The following is a 15407-nucleotide window of genomic DNA, read 5'->3' as shown; positions in this document are numbered from 1 at the left end:
CCATGTTCTTGACATTTGACTACACATATTTGCAAACATCCTACATGCCATTCCCACTCCCTATACATCGTGATTACTGAACCTCTTGAGTAACATAAATTTGGATCAATTGAATATCTAAATCCGTTATCACAAAACCATTTCCGACTAGTAGCTCGAATAATATCACCAGGAGTGTAGCTCATTGCTCTTCTATTAGTATACAATATTAACTTCCGAACAACATCATATTTACATAATAAACAGGATGAAAGGCCACACAAATTAAGTAGACATGCTTGTAACATTCACGTCCCATACTGCTTCGAAACAGTTAATATTCATTTGTCACATCATATAACTTTTACAACTTCTACTGCATTTGACAAGACTACTCAATTACTTTCTTGCAGTCTGCATGTGGCTACCTATCTGTGGAGGACCCTTCCAACTTTGCAGTTGCAGACTGGAATTCGTAAAATTAACTTCTTTAACTTTCATCTCTAAAAAGTGAAAACTTTAGTCAAACTGTTGCATGTGCTTTCTACTGTGTATTCACGGGATACCTAACTCATTTCCTTGTCATTTTCCTTATCATCATCTTATACTTCCATTTCTGAGTAGTCAAAACTCATAAATTTACCAACAAGTAATAATACATGCCTGTAAGATTCACGTGCTACTTACTTTTCCAAAAATACTAATACGTGGAACAAACTTTTTCCAAAAATAAATTTACAATCACTTCTAAAAATGTCATCAACTTTGGAAATATTATCACAATTAGTACAAATATTTCTGTAAAGTAGTAAACAAAAAAATGCAATAACGAGTGCATTTTCCATTCATCTTGGGAATAAATTACATTGCAAGGGAACATTGATTATGTAAACATATAATAAGAGAAATACATTATAGCTGAAAGTTGGAAAATGAATGAAACTCTCAATTTTTTTAGTCATCCGCAAGATTAACTACGTACTAATCAAACTCATCATCAACGTCCTCATCCTCTTGTATGTGAGGGGATGTATGCATATGACCTCTCTCCCCATATCCGTGGGTCGAGGCGTACGTACTCGACCGAGTATCACGCGATGGCAATGCGTGGGGACCCCTGATTTCCATGACATATAGTTGTAGTCATACCAACATCATCGTGTCCTTGAGAAAAATCCCCAAGTTTGACGATATATTTCGCATATTTTTCATCCCACTCCTTGTACTCTTCACGTATCCTTTCAGCCCTACGTTTTGCATACACATCCTCGTACTCCTTTTTTCTCATCTCAAGCTCGTCCTCCATGAAGTGGTAATGTCGAGACATTTCATTTAACTCATACTCATGTTCCTCCTTTGAAATGTGACCAAAGTTGAAATTCTTATTAATGTTTTCTTCATACTCGATCGATGATTTCATAAACTTCAAGTGCATTTCCCCATAGCCAACGAATTGTTCATTATCACGTACCGCATGCCCTTGTGCGGCCCGTATACCTCGCATTCTTCTCATAAATTGTTTGACCTGCCAAATTTCTGCTCGTTGAGCTTCATCCCGTGCTTGAGATTTAGTCCATTTATACCAACTAACTTCCCCGTAATCATGAATATCAGAACTAGCGTGTCCCTTGCCCTTATCCATGACCTGACTGTAGCAGCCTCAAAATTTAGAAACTAATATACTACAAATGGGGAAATTTAGTTGATGGCTTATAGTTTTGCAGCTATTTATAGGCATAATTTTACATGGTCAATATGTAATATTAGGTTGTGCAGTTACGAATATGAAAATAATTGATATTATTGACCCTATAAATTTTAAAATGAAATTATTCACCTCTGTCATTCATTTCAAAACAAAAGTTGACTTATCAAATCATTTCAAAAATTTGCATGTGTCTACTCCCGTGAATTTAGGAAATCTGCATTTCCTTTACGTACACACAGTACGTAATTTAACTTTTCATATTTGTCTGAAGATTCAGACTTCTAAAAGTTGACAAGTCGATTTCATATTGTTACTTTTACTAAAAGATGTTATTGTTTTCTATTACAGCAAAAAAAAAAATCAAACTACCCTTTCATAAAAACATTTCTTTGCTGACTCGTAAGGTACCCTTTTTTGAAGCCGCAAAAGGTCATATTTACACTTTTTTTAAAAAAACAAAAATTACGTACTATAAATAGGCTTGCATGACTCCCCAATAAAAAAATTTACACCAAAATGCTTTTTTCTAATTTAATATTAGGACTCAAAACTAGGTCTTTGTTGAATATTTTCATTGCCGACTACCAAGGTACCCTTTTTGAGGGCACAAAAAGTCATACATACACTTTTTTTATAAAAAACAAAAATTACGTACTACATATAGGCTTGCATGACTACCCAACAAAAAATTACACCAAAATAATTTTTTTCCAATTTAATATGAAGACTCAAAACAAGGTCTTCATTACATATTTCCTACTTACAAACAATTCAACCCAACTGCAATTCAATCCGGGAGGAAAAAAAATCAAAAAAAAAGGAAAAATCCCAGAACGCCACTTATTCTGGGCTTCTTGGGTTGAACCCCGGAGGAAGTGGCGTTCTGTGCCACTTTTAGAACAATTTGAATAACTGAGCCAAAAAACTGAAGTTTCAGTTGAAATGTGTAAAAAATATCCGGAAACCTGTATGTATACGAGTCCTTTGTCATCCTATAATACTCATTTCCATACCAACACACACGGGTGGGATACCGTACAATACGAAGTCTATAGTTGCCTTATCCCCCAACATGCACGACAACAAGTCACCTTTCAACCGGTCTTTCACGGGATATTTTAAAATCTTTTTTATTTTCAAAAATTATTTTAATAATTATTTGAAAAATAATGTTTATCAATAAATATTTTTTTCCCTTTTATCTGCTATTTTATTTACAGTCAATTAAGACGAAATGCTAAACTAAAAATATGTAATTTCAAGAAAAAAATTATTACTACGTACTTGGCTAAAAATGCTACACAATTTGATGTTTTTTATGGTTTGTAAAAAAGCGAAAACAAAAATAGCAGTTACAGAAAATAAAAAAAAAAGTCACTGCACAAGTGGGACTTTAATCATTTCAATGCTAATCTACTTTAATTTTGTGACGGAGAATTTATTTGCATTTCTTTCATCTTTCATATGAACAGAAGAAGCTGATAGCGTGATATTGTTCGCAAAATGTAAAATCAAACTGCGAGCCCTTTGACAAATGTACACTTTTATTTTCAGTGCTTAATAAAATTGAGTACCTTAAAATGACATGGTTATAACAAAATTGAGTACTGACCCCGAATTAGACTCAGATGACTCGGACTTAACTGAATTCCCGCGACATTTTTCTTTGAGTAAAAAAGAAGACAAGAAATGAAGAGAAAAAAAAGAAGAAAATTTTAAAATTTTCTATGAGAGAGGTGCTTACTAGTTTTTTCGTGAGAGAAAATAAATGATACAAGAAAAAAAATTTCATTATTTTTTTCAGAAACTTTTTCCCCAAAATTAGAAGGATCTAGAAAAATCTTCTCACACTATTTCTTAAATATATCTAATATGTCTTTTTCTTATTTTCTCTTTTTTTACAAAAAAAATTCGGGTAAAAAAAAGAGAGAACGGAATGAAAATCTTACCGGATCCTCCATCAGTTACATGTTCCCTAATATGTCCTTCCCCTCTATCCCTCTATGTCCCTTAGTATGTATAATCCTCTTTTTCTGTTGATCAATTGTTTAATTACTATAATTGGTGCCAGTTTTATCACATGAAATGAAATGTAAAAAACATAATTTCCTCCACCCAAGAGTGTGCATTATGCTTTTATTTACATATAACTACCTATTCTACCTGGAATCTGAATAGTAAAAAGATTTTGCACTATCAAGCTTGGCCACTTTTCATCCTTTTGGCCCTTTTGTATTTTGGTCCTACCCCTTGTCCTATGAAAACAATAGAGTTTTAAAGATCAAACTAATTATTAAAAAAAAAACTACTTTAAAACCACCACTACAATACATAGTCTATTTACACATATTCACATCTCACTCTCATTTTCACTCTCTCTCAAAACAATTCACAACACAATGGAGGAAGAATATGGCTCTTTGAGTTGGGCTTGCTACTTTCAAGAAGAGGTAAGAATATAGTCAAGCTACTTTATTCATGTTCTTGGTTTTCATACATTATGGCATATTTAATGTTTCGGTTATTATAATATAGTAAGCTGGATTTTAATGAAATGTCACATTTGGTTGTATTTAGGGTATAGAAGAGTTGAAGCATTCTCTAATGTACAACACTTCGGAGTTGGAAAACACAATTGTATCTGCTCATGAGGAACTTGCAAGAAAAGAAGATGAAATGATGCATCTTCAGAATCTCTTGATCAAAGCAATTCAAGAAAGAGATGATGCACAAGCTAAATGCCACATTCTCAGTGTCGAAAATTTTAACCTGCAACAACTACTGCAAACATCTTCACTAACTAGCACTATTGAAGATATTGAAGCACCTAAAACAGAAGACTCCCCTTCTTCAAATTGCGATGAAAATTTTACCACCTCACCTCCGCCACTAGCACAGCTGCAGCCATCTCTAGCGCCACCACCGGAGATCGTAGACGGGCCCCACAAGTTAGTTATAACAAAGACATTGCCAGAGAATGGAAAATTCTTGCAGGCAGTGATGGAAGCAGGGCCACTTCTTCAAACACTTCTGCTAGCTGGTCCACTTCCACAGTGGCAGCATCCTCCTCCGCAACTTAACTCTGTCGAAATTCCTCCTGTAACAATCTTGTCGCAGCCCCCTAAGCCCGGAGCTTTGCTCATGCAGCAGAAGGACTCAAGTACAAGTGGTTGTTTGTTCAGTAAGAAGAGGAGCCTAGCTCAATGTGAAGACTTTGATTTTTTCCCAAGTGCCAAGAATCAAAAAGTTGTTCAACAATATTCATTGACCAGCATGTAGTGCTACTACAACTTTACTTGTGCAGACTACGTCCCGCTCAAACTGGCTTATTTCCGCTAAATAAGAAATTATTTAGTGAAATTAGTCAATCTGAGAGGGTTCTAATATCATCCATCTCTTTCAAACTGTTAACTAGGTTGAAAAGGTGATGATTAATTTGCACTTAATTATAATTTGTATGATAGTTTGTATTAGAATGATCAGACATCCTAACTACTAAAATTAGAGAGGAAAAGGTGTCTAATCAAGGCCTTGTAGCTTATAGCAACTCCAGTCATTTTTCTTCTCTTTTTTTTGTGTTGTTCTTAAGAGAGTTTTCCAATGGCTTGCTCTTTTATTAGATGCTTCATCAACTTTTAATTTTACTAATATTGTAATTTGGGAATCTTGGTATGATTCTCCAAAACTGTGTGAGAATCATGATTCTGTATATACAAATATTATTATGTTTGATATTTTAATGTGCAAAAGTGCTATGGTATATGTTGTGATAATGTTGGCTTATGATCTTAAGCAAGAAAATTAGTTAGTACTATAGTACAATTAAAGTTGTGGTAGGAATGATTATGGTTTTGGTGCTTTTTATGTATGGTATAATGTAATATAACATGACACCAATGAGTGATCAGTTGGAAACTTTTGACATAGATTTCTATATTTCTATGATGTGTACCTACCATGCATAATGTGTGTCTGCCATTAAAATAGCATCTAATTACCTTCATTTTAATGTCAATAAAAAGTAAATTAACTATAGCCCTTTTGAAAATCAAGGTTGAAGTGATCAAACAACAGGAAAACATAACAAACAACCAAAGCTAGTTCTGTACTTCAGCAATCTCAAAGTTGTTTTGAAGTCGTGGTTAGTGCGATGGACAAGTGTCAGACCTTGTTAAGAAATCTTGTAGTTCATCAAAATTAACTTGAACAAGATACAGGAAAATCAATTTTATAGAGGGGGTTTTCATGTATATATTTCTATAAAATGAACTCACATGTCTTATTTAACCTACAAGAGTAACTCAAACTTCAGCATTAATATTTGTCAAAAAAAAAATCTTCAGCATAATTAATACATATAAATTACAAGTGACATCAAACATGCATTACAAAAACTCCAAGCAGCATCATATATTTCTGAATCATTTCAGAGTACTAAAAGTGTGCAGAGCAATAGGATATGGAACCTACAAGTTTCAAATCAGAGAGAAAGAAAAATCAGAAAATTTTAGTAATGTGTTAAAAAAATGCATAGTCAAATATAGTATATTTAATAGAAGGAATATGTATTGTTACCATGTTATGTGTGAAGCTGCTGCACCACCGCTAGGAGAGCCAGGGGGCGGAACTGGTACTGGTTGAGGAGGTTGCGGGCTGGAAGGAGGTGTAGGCGGAAGTAGAGGCGAAGGGGGTGGTGGAGGTGGAGGATCAATTTTACCTGAAAATTAAATTCAGTTACTCACTGTTAGTTAAGAGTTATCTTAGCAAATTTATATTCCAAGAGAATTTTCTTTATAAGTATGATGTATCAAAGCTGCAACTTGTAAGAAAGGGGTAACGATCTAGCAACGGTCCCTAAGAGAGGAATGCAGTAGTAGAGAATTCAAAATGTTATCTGAATTTGTATGTCAAGTACAAAGGAGCTACACTTCCCCTGATTAGCTAAGTGAGAACCAATTATATTAAACGCAATAAGAGTGTATACTTACCACAATATAATAGGTTTTGAGGAGGAGATTTCTCTTTGATTGGGTTTGGATCAGCATCATAAACTCTTACGTAAAGCTCTTGGCCCAAGTACCAATTTTTCAGTTTCTGTGACCTCAAATTCCACATGCCTGGATTGTCAAGATAAGCATAAACTGCACTCCATCCTCCTGGGTAGACCTGCTCAATAAAATTATCTTAGTGCACACAGGAAATGCTTGAAGCAAATGGTCCGCGTATGTACAAATTGAAGATGCATATATGAATGCACATGACATTTTGAACCATATTTTTAGCAGACGATCACTTAAAAGATCAACTACCAACATTCTGGAAATGTTATTTGTAGCTTATTGTAAATGGCGAGATACTGATGTATTTAAAGATCTCAGTCGCTTATCTTTTAGATTAACAGTCTATATATGAGATGTCTGTATACAATAGAATGATTATAATTGCATTATGCATAAGCTAGATATGATCTAAAGTTTGCATTTTACATAATGAGAGAATGAGAGAGGTTACCTGAACAGTAGAGCGGACAACAGGATCATAGAGATTGTAAGTTGAACGTAGTCCAGGGTTCCACTTCCCATTACCAAACCTAAGTAATTATCAAAGTGAGAGACATGAAATGCAATTGAAAGTTCATATATTTATCTAATAAATTCTGTATTGCTGCGTCGTATACTTCAGTTTTAGTTTAAATTGCAGTTTATATTTTTGTCTTGCCTATCCGACTTAACTCCTAAAAAATGACAAGCATTACAGAAACTGATCAGGTCATTCCACTTACCCTACAACATAGAATCCAAATCCATCTAAATGCCAAGAATCCAAAACTTGTAGCTCATTCGTGATCACAATTTCTACCCATCCTTTGTGGTTGCCCGTTTGAACAAAAGTTCCATTTACTGCACTTGGATTATCCGCGTAGATTGGAAATTTGTCAAGTTCATAAACACCAGTACCATTGTTGACATAATCAGCGAGTTTTAGTGGGGTGCTCGGGATTATATACGAAACATTATTCACAGTGTAACGAGGATCTCCATTGATCTCAGCAATGTTTGCATTTATAATAAAAGTTTGTGATAATGTCACATTTGTAACATTAAACGTTCCCTGTGGGTTTGGTCTTGATGCTCCTGTTGTCAGGTTCCACCTGTGAATTAAAACTATTAGCCAACTGCCAACTTAAAACATAACACAATTTTATAGTAAACCAAATGAAACATACTCAGTGTATCACATCAGAAAAGCACGAGAGGGTAAATTGTACACGACATTAGCCTACTTCAAACAGTAGATCATTGTTACATATAATGAATTCTTATTATACATGATTTACCTGATGGATTTTGCTTGATTCAGTGAAATGCCCATATCAAACGGGTCAGGCCCCCTTGGTATAGGACCAGTAGGATTTGTAGTGGAGTTCTCATAATGTAGCACAGCAATGGCTTCAAGAGAACTATGATCAGTGACATCCACCATTTTTGGAGTTGCCACTATGTAATAATCTGCAGTATCTTCATCTGCTGTGACGAGAACAGAGTAAGACTGCCCGACATGCACATCAAGTGAATCCAGCGTTATTTGATTTGTGTATGATCCTTCGGTTTCAACCAGCACCATCTGATGATTTTGAATCCTAAAGTTGAGGCTCCATACTGTCCCAACGTTGGATAATCTTAGTAAATATGTTTTACCTGTACACATTGACAAAATCAACAAGATCAATGCTCATAAAAAAATGAACTAGATTGAAATTATTGAATAATCTTTGATAGGGTGTTACTGTTTTATCAATAATTACCTTTTGTAACATTGAATGATTCATGGGTTTTCAAATGCGGATCTCCATAAGGTCCTTTGCCATTTATAAGAATCCTGTCAGGAGGCGTGTCATACGCCATATTAGGATTTTTCAACTCGGATCGGATATCCTGTTGCATGTTTTCAGCAATATTATTCACCAAGGCCTTGTTCTGAGTTTCTAAAAATTCAATGCAGCAAGAAATAAAGGAACGAAAATAACATAATATGTACTCACGTCGAAAATGAGTTACCTTGAAGCTTCTTTGATACCAATCGCCAATGAGAAGATCAAACTGAGCTTCGGGAGTAGAAAAGGGTACGTCGATAACGATCCGATTATTGACTCGAATCGGCCCATATCCGCCACCGGCCTTGTGGAAGCCTGTGGATGGAAAATAGGAAAAGGTTCCAATCTGGTCCTTGACTTGGAAAACATAAGTCCAGTTTGTCTTTGGCTGAATCTGACAATTAGTGCCAGAAACTCCATCTTGCCATGAGTTTAGTCTTTGTTGTATTCCATTCCTATAAAACATTAGGTCATCTGTTAAGAATGTATTAACATGTTTGTCCTGTCTGCATTGTTTTCATCTGAAAGTGGACTACTGGACTCTTTCTTTGTTTTAAAGTCTACAGTATCTATTTGCTATATTTCTGCCATATGTCTATCTTCCTTACATTGTGCAATTGTGCATCACAAATGCACTCTCCGTATGTCTCACTCGAAAGTAAGATAGGGGGAGGATGTAATGTACGTGGACGTTCCGCTACTCTTAACAATTATTAAACTTTGATTAACAACCTTGTACACATATTTGAATGGTAATTGAGATAGAGCACTCATAATGAAAATTAAACTTTGATTAACAACCTTATACACAAATTTGAATGGTAAATGAGACGGAGCAAACTGAGAAACGCACCATGTCATAAGAAGAGGCTCATCCATATCATTAAACACATTAACATGAACATCATCATTTGTTGTGACATTGAGGAGAGGTCCAGGAAACAAACCATTGACAGTAATAACCTAAAGAGAATAAAAACCAGATGAAAGATTACTATTACGATACAAGATATCGAAAAGAAAACAGAATCAATAAACCTGACTTGATCAAAGCAAGCAGAAACTACTGAAATGCATTCAAAACATACCGGTTGATCCTTCGTCAGTGGCTTAATTGTATTGTTGATTTCAACATGCCATTCCTCAAAAACATCCTCACCATGGCTAACTGTTAATACTACAAGTATGTGACACACAAAACTTGCCCAATAAACCAACCCCATGTCAAGGGTCAAAGAAGGGCAAGAGAGAAGTACAAGTATCTAAAACTGTGAAACCTTCACTTAAAGGATTGAAAGAATTAAGCAAAGAATTAAAACTTTGGTCAAAAATGACATATACTTAAGGACATAATGAAGTTAGAATAAAAATATTCTTTCACTTTCTTGTTGATCCTCTTGTTTTTGTAGCCTGGCTGGCTGGCTATTTAGTGCCACCAAGCCCTTCTGTTTTTGTAACTTGTGAACACTACAACAAGATCACAGCCAGTAGTAACCAATGCAGCTACATCCCCAAAGTCCAACCAACATAAGCTTATACAATAGCCAATGTAACTACAATTTAGTCTCTATGGGGTCAAGTTTCTCTTTGGTCCCCCAATAATTAACTGCGCAAGAAACTTGCATGCGGTGTCTCCTTAAGTAGTCTATAGCACGATGATCAACTCATCCAAAACCTTAACCCGCGGTTTTATAGTTGTACCACAAATTGTTGAAGAAAATTCGATCATCCAATAATTGAACTCCGGAAAAGAAATTCAAAATCAAAATTGTAATGTTGCAAAACTAACCGAAACTTAAGATTGCTAAATTGTGTTGATTATGTACAAGTAAACCACATTTCTTTCACCTTGATGCCAATGCTATTTCTCTACTGAATTCAGTGTTTGTTTCTGTGAATTTTCTTCAATTGTCACACCTTATTCTAAGCCTACTTTTTTGTGTTCAAAATGGTCAATTGTTCTCTTTCAGTTGTTATGTGTCCACTTATTCAGGATTTTGGTTTACATATTTATGTATCATTTTCAAATTTCATGTATTACTACTAACGTTTAAACTTTGAGTTATCCAGATGATGATGTTACCGTTCGATGCCAATATTTATATTAATCATTTCATGAAAAAATTATAATAATAATGCTTTAGAAGTACATGCAAGTTATGTTAATATCCTCGCAAAAAACAAAAATCTGTTAATCAACAAAAATCATCCACTTTAATCATCTTTGGTTAGAGAAGTACATTATTTGATAAGCTGTATATATCAAATTTAAATTAAATGCGATAAAAATAACTTTAATCATTTTTCAAAAAGAAAAATTGAAAAGAGAAGTTAGCACTTGGTTGTTTTTTTGTTGCAAAAGGAATTTTTGCAAATAATATATAAAAATGATAAAATCTCATTAAAAACTCTGAAACTATGGTATTTTTGATAATTTTTCTATTATGTTTTATTTATTATTACGTAAATAGTTTAATGCATTTCAATATCAAATTTAGTTTTGTTTCTTTAAATTTATTTTTAATCTTTCATTTAATAATTTCTATCAATTTATTCTTTACCAAAGTGCTTTCATACCTAACAACATTGTTGTAAAAATCGGAAATCGGGAAAGATCGGTCGAGTTACCGATTTAGTTAAAATTGAAAATCGGGGATTAATCGGAGTGAAAATCAGATGTATTATAATATTAAATTATATTTAATATATTATTATCATTATATTAGTTATTTATTAACAAATATATATTTATTAAATCATAATTTATATACTTATTCATATTTAAATTAACATAATATTTTAATTTTAATAAATAATTATATATACTCTAATAAAAAAAATCATATAAATTAATTGAGTTTCAAAAATTGAATCGGTCAGATACTTTATAGAGAATTAATGAATTGAATCGGAGATTTTTAGAACACGGTCTGACAACCAATAGTTACTCTACTAATAAAAGGTTTAAGTCTGAAATATTGTCCAAAGTATCAAATGGAATGGGACGGGACTAGGGTTCCTTTCTTACTAGGCCGGCAGATTCTCCATGTACCCAATTTGCGTTATTCGGGCTTTCAACATGTGTGGGATTTACAATTTTTAGAATGTGACCGAGACTTGTTGGGTTGGTCCAGAGTCCAGACCCAACATTAAATAACACATCAATTTTTTGTTTAATTCAATTAATTGTTCTGCTAAGGGACTGTATACGTTGCATGTATCTTGGGGCATGTAATCTTCAAGTTGACAAGTCGAGTTTGTAGTTTCTTGGAAGACAAGTAAAAGATCTACTAATTACAGATGTCTAAAGCGATAACTGCATGCTCAACCCCTTGATATTTATCACCACAAGTTTTTCTCAAATTTAACATAAATATTTGGGCCTTTCAATTCAACTACCCAGTGATAGACTAACTTGTTCATTAACCACGATTTTTTATTAATTTCTTAATATAGATTCAAAAGCAAATGCGATTTCCGTATATATTTTGTGATTTCCGTATATATTAATTTCGTTTAACACTCTGACCAGCCAAACAAAAGAATCAGTTCAGCATATATATATATATATATATAACCATAAAAGCATTGCAATTGGCTCCATACAGAAGTAGAATCTGGCGATATTAAAAAATAGAGAATCACAAATTTATAATCATTATTATTTATTCAGTTGCACTGGTATTTAAATTCATGAGGACCGAGTGTGTATGCGTTTCTTGATGTGGACGAAATAATAAAATTTATATTATATAAAGTAAATGGGTATATGTGGGGCACCTTTAATAAGGCTTGCTTGAGAGGTTTATCAACAAGGTAACTTGATAAGGACGAAATGTATGGCTTCTTAACAAAACTTGGTTGACTGCTTAATCAAGAAAGGAACCAAAACCCCAGCTTACTTGCGATACAAATTTATGTTCTTCCTTTTCTTTCCCGTTGCATATTATCCTAACATTTCTAGCTGAAAACAAACCTATTATCCTGTTTGATTTCTCTATATTTATTATTTGCAGGTATTTCGAGCTTTTTATAAAATATAGATTCGTAATATTTTTAAAAATAATTTTTTTTTGAATAAAAGTTTAAAAATAAAACTTTTATAAAGAATTTTTTTTAAAAATATAATAAAATTATACTTTAAATAAACATTAAAAAACGTGCCAAAAAATAATGTAGAGAATGTGACAGAGGCAGTAGAGTATAATGGTAGGATTAGGCTCGTTAAAATTATCTATACACTTTACTTAAATTTAACTTCACTTAGGATATTTATATTTAATTTTTTTGGTTCAACTGTATTGAGTGCCTAGTTATTCGTTTTTATTTATTTGAACTCGAATTCATCAAAAATAACATTAAAAACTAAAAATACTCAAATAAATAATTATACAACTAAAATGTGATCATTTTATTAAATATTATTTTAATATATGTGTATCATATTAAATATATATTACTACCTCCGTCCCTCTCATTTCTTTACAGTTTTTTTCACATGCTTGACATGTATTTTAAGACAACTATAAAGTATATTTTCGTAATTTATTTTTAAAATTTTCTTTTTTTGTATAAAAATTTGAATATTATATTTTTATTTAGAAGAAAAAAAAAATTAAAAAATAATTATGCAACTACATTTAATAAGAGCATTAAAGTGTGTGCCGAGTCCCCGTCCCCCAATGTAAAGAATTGAGGGGGACAGAGGGAGTATAAATATAATTTAGAAATTTAAACAAATATCTATAATAAATACATAATTTAAGTATTCTATAATTATTCAAAATACGTTATATAAATATGATCGAATATAAGAATGGTTTGAGAATTATGAGATTTGAGTCGATATTCGTTTGAAATATAAATACATAATTTAAGTATTATATAACAACAAATCAATTATAAAATTAGTTGAAATTAATTTTTTTTGAATATAAATATATTTATAATTCAAATTTATTTATTTGTTGATTAAAAGGAAATTATCCAAGTACGGTCATATTGAAAATATATTGTACAATATGAGACCAAAAAATAGTATAATATTGTACACTGGAAAAATATACGAATTAAAATCGGATCACAAATAAGAATAAGATGCGAATCAACTGAAATTATTTTTTTTGAATATAAATATATTTATAATTAAAATTTATCTATTTGTTAATCAAAAGGAAATTATCAAAGTACGGTCATATGTTTGTTGAAAATATATTGTACGCGAGAGCAAAAAATAGTATAATATTGTACAATAGAAAAATATACAAATCAGAATAGGATCATAAATAAGAATAAGATGCAAATCAGCTGAAATTAATTTTTTCAAATGCAAATATATCTATAATTAAAATTTATTTATTTGTTGATCAAAAGGAAATTATTAAAGTACAGTCACATGTTCGTTGAAAATATAGACCGAAAAATAGTATAATATTGTATAATAGAAAAATATATGAATCAGAATAGGATCACAACTAAGAATAAGATGCGAATCAAATGATTACTAAAAATGTTTTTCACATAACAAGAAATATGACCTTGATTAATATTTAATTTTCTAATTTATCAAATGTGGATCCAGTATTTAGAAATGTAATAATTAGATTCGATATTATCCTATAACAACCAACCCCAATCAATTATATCCGGCCTATCCTCTTTATCATGAAATTCGATATTATTTTGACTATTTTATTGATTACAAACCAGATATCATTAATTCCAATAATTACTTATTCATGAAAATAATTACTTTATTATATACGGAGTTTTTTTTGGAAAATACTCAAGCTGAAAAAGATTTTTGTAAAATATCATCATTTTTTTATTTTTATGTAAAAATACATTTTTTTAATTTATATTTGCAAAATATGGGTTTCATTTTTTTTTACAAAAATACAGGTTTGGTGCAATTCGATGTAAATTTTAAGAATTTCTATAATTTTATGCAACTAATACAATCTTGAATGTAATCAAAAGAGTTGATGCAACTAGTTGCATATTTGATTGATTTTGATTATATCATATTTTTACAAATAATTTCATAATATAGTAAATATTAGTGCTAGAGATCTCAAAATATTAAATGATGCGATATTGGTGACGTAACAGTATAAATTAATTCTGATGCGAACACATTAAGTATATCTTTTTTGGGTCCTGATTACTGACAATTGTGTATCAAGACCGTTTAAATAACACACTGCTTCAGAGACATCAGATTTATATTTCAACGGTCCGGATCAATTTTTTTTTTTTTTTACCTTCAACTATAAATATCTGCATAAAGGATTTTTCCCCTTCTGCTATAAATATCTGCGGAAATAAAAAAATCATTTCCGCGGATATTTAGAGGAGGTAAAAAAATCCTTTAATATGGGTCCTTCAATTTAATATGAGTTTTTGAAATAAAAATGTAAGGATTGATGTAAGGATTGTGGAATAATGTGTTAAATAAGATTTATTTAACGTGATTAAAAACTCATTTTTTTTAATTGCATCATAATCAATTAAAGAACGTTGGCAACCATCTTATTATCTAATTTGGGCATTTTTACATTTTACTATGGTAAAATCATAAAAAAATGAAGAAAAAATAATATTTTTACTAATTTATATTATATAAATATTTCACAAAAATAGAATAGAAGAAATAAAGAGAGAGGGAAAGTAGTAAAATCGAATTGGAAATTAAAAAAATGAAAGAAAAGAAGTGGTGGACGTTACGCACGAGGGAGAGAGACGAGAGAGATGGAGAGGAGAGAGATGAGAGAGATGAGAGAGGCTTCTACAAAAAGTAAGCAAAAAAAACAAAATGTTACATATACGTACATGTCTGTATCTCAA

At 31.8% G+C, this 15407-nt stretch overlaps 2 protein-coding genes across 2 annotated transcripts; one reads left to right on the top strand and one right to left on the bottom strand.

Moving 5' to 3' along the window:
- Window positions 1-4017: 4017 nt before the first annotated feature.
- LOC141697720 (uncharacterized) lies at window positions 4018-5419 on the top strand. Its single transcript, XM_074502226.1, has 2 exons — window positions 4018-4137; window positions 4265-5419. The coding sequence occupies exons 1-2, from the start codon at window positions 4087-4089 to the stop codon at window positions 4964-4966; spliced, it is 753 nt and encodes a 250-aa protein (XP_074358327.1). The 5' UTR covers window positions 4018-4086; the 3' UTR covers window positions 4967-5419.
- A 473-nt stretch (window positions 5420-5892) lies between these two features.
- Window positions 5893-9868, bottom strand: LOC141696773 (monocopper oxidase-like protein SKU5). The gene is made up of 10 exons (XM_074500898.1): window positions 9650-9868; window positions 9415-9524; window positions 8746-9016; window positions 8493-8622; window positions 8025-8385; window positions 7470-7838; window positions 7199-7277; window positions 6676-6853; window positions 6263-6404; window positions 5893-6153 (listed from the first exon to the last, which is right to left on the bottom strand). Exons 1-10 carry the CDS (start codon window positions 9782-9784, stop codon window positions 6114-6116), a joined length of 1815 nt encoding a protein of 604 aa, XP_074356999.1. The 5' UTR covers window positions 9785-9868; the 3' UTR covers window positions 5893-6113.
- Window positions 9869-15407: the final 5539 nt, after the last annotated feature.

This window comes from Apium graveolens, chromosome 11, assembly GCF_009905375.1.
Source record: "Apium graveolens cultivar Ventura chromosome 11, ASM990537v1, whole genome shotgun sequence".
NCBI classification, from domain to species: domain Eukaryota; kingdom Viridiplantae; phylum Streptophyta; class Magnoliopsida; order Apiales; family Apiaceae; genus Apium; species Apium graveolens.
The sequence above is the reverse complement of the archived record's forward strand: the minus strand, read 5'-3'. Positions and strand labels throughout refer to the sequence as shown.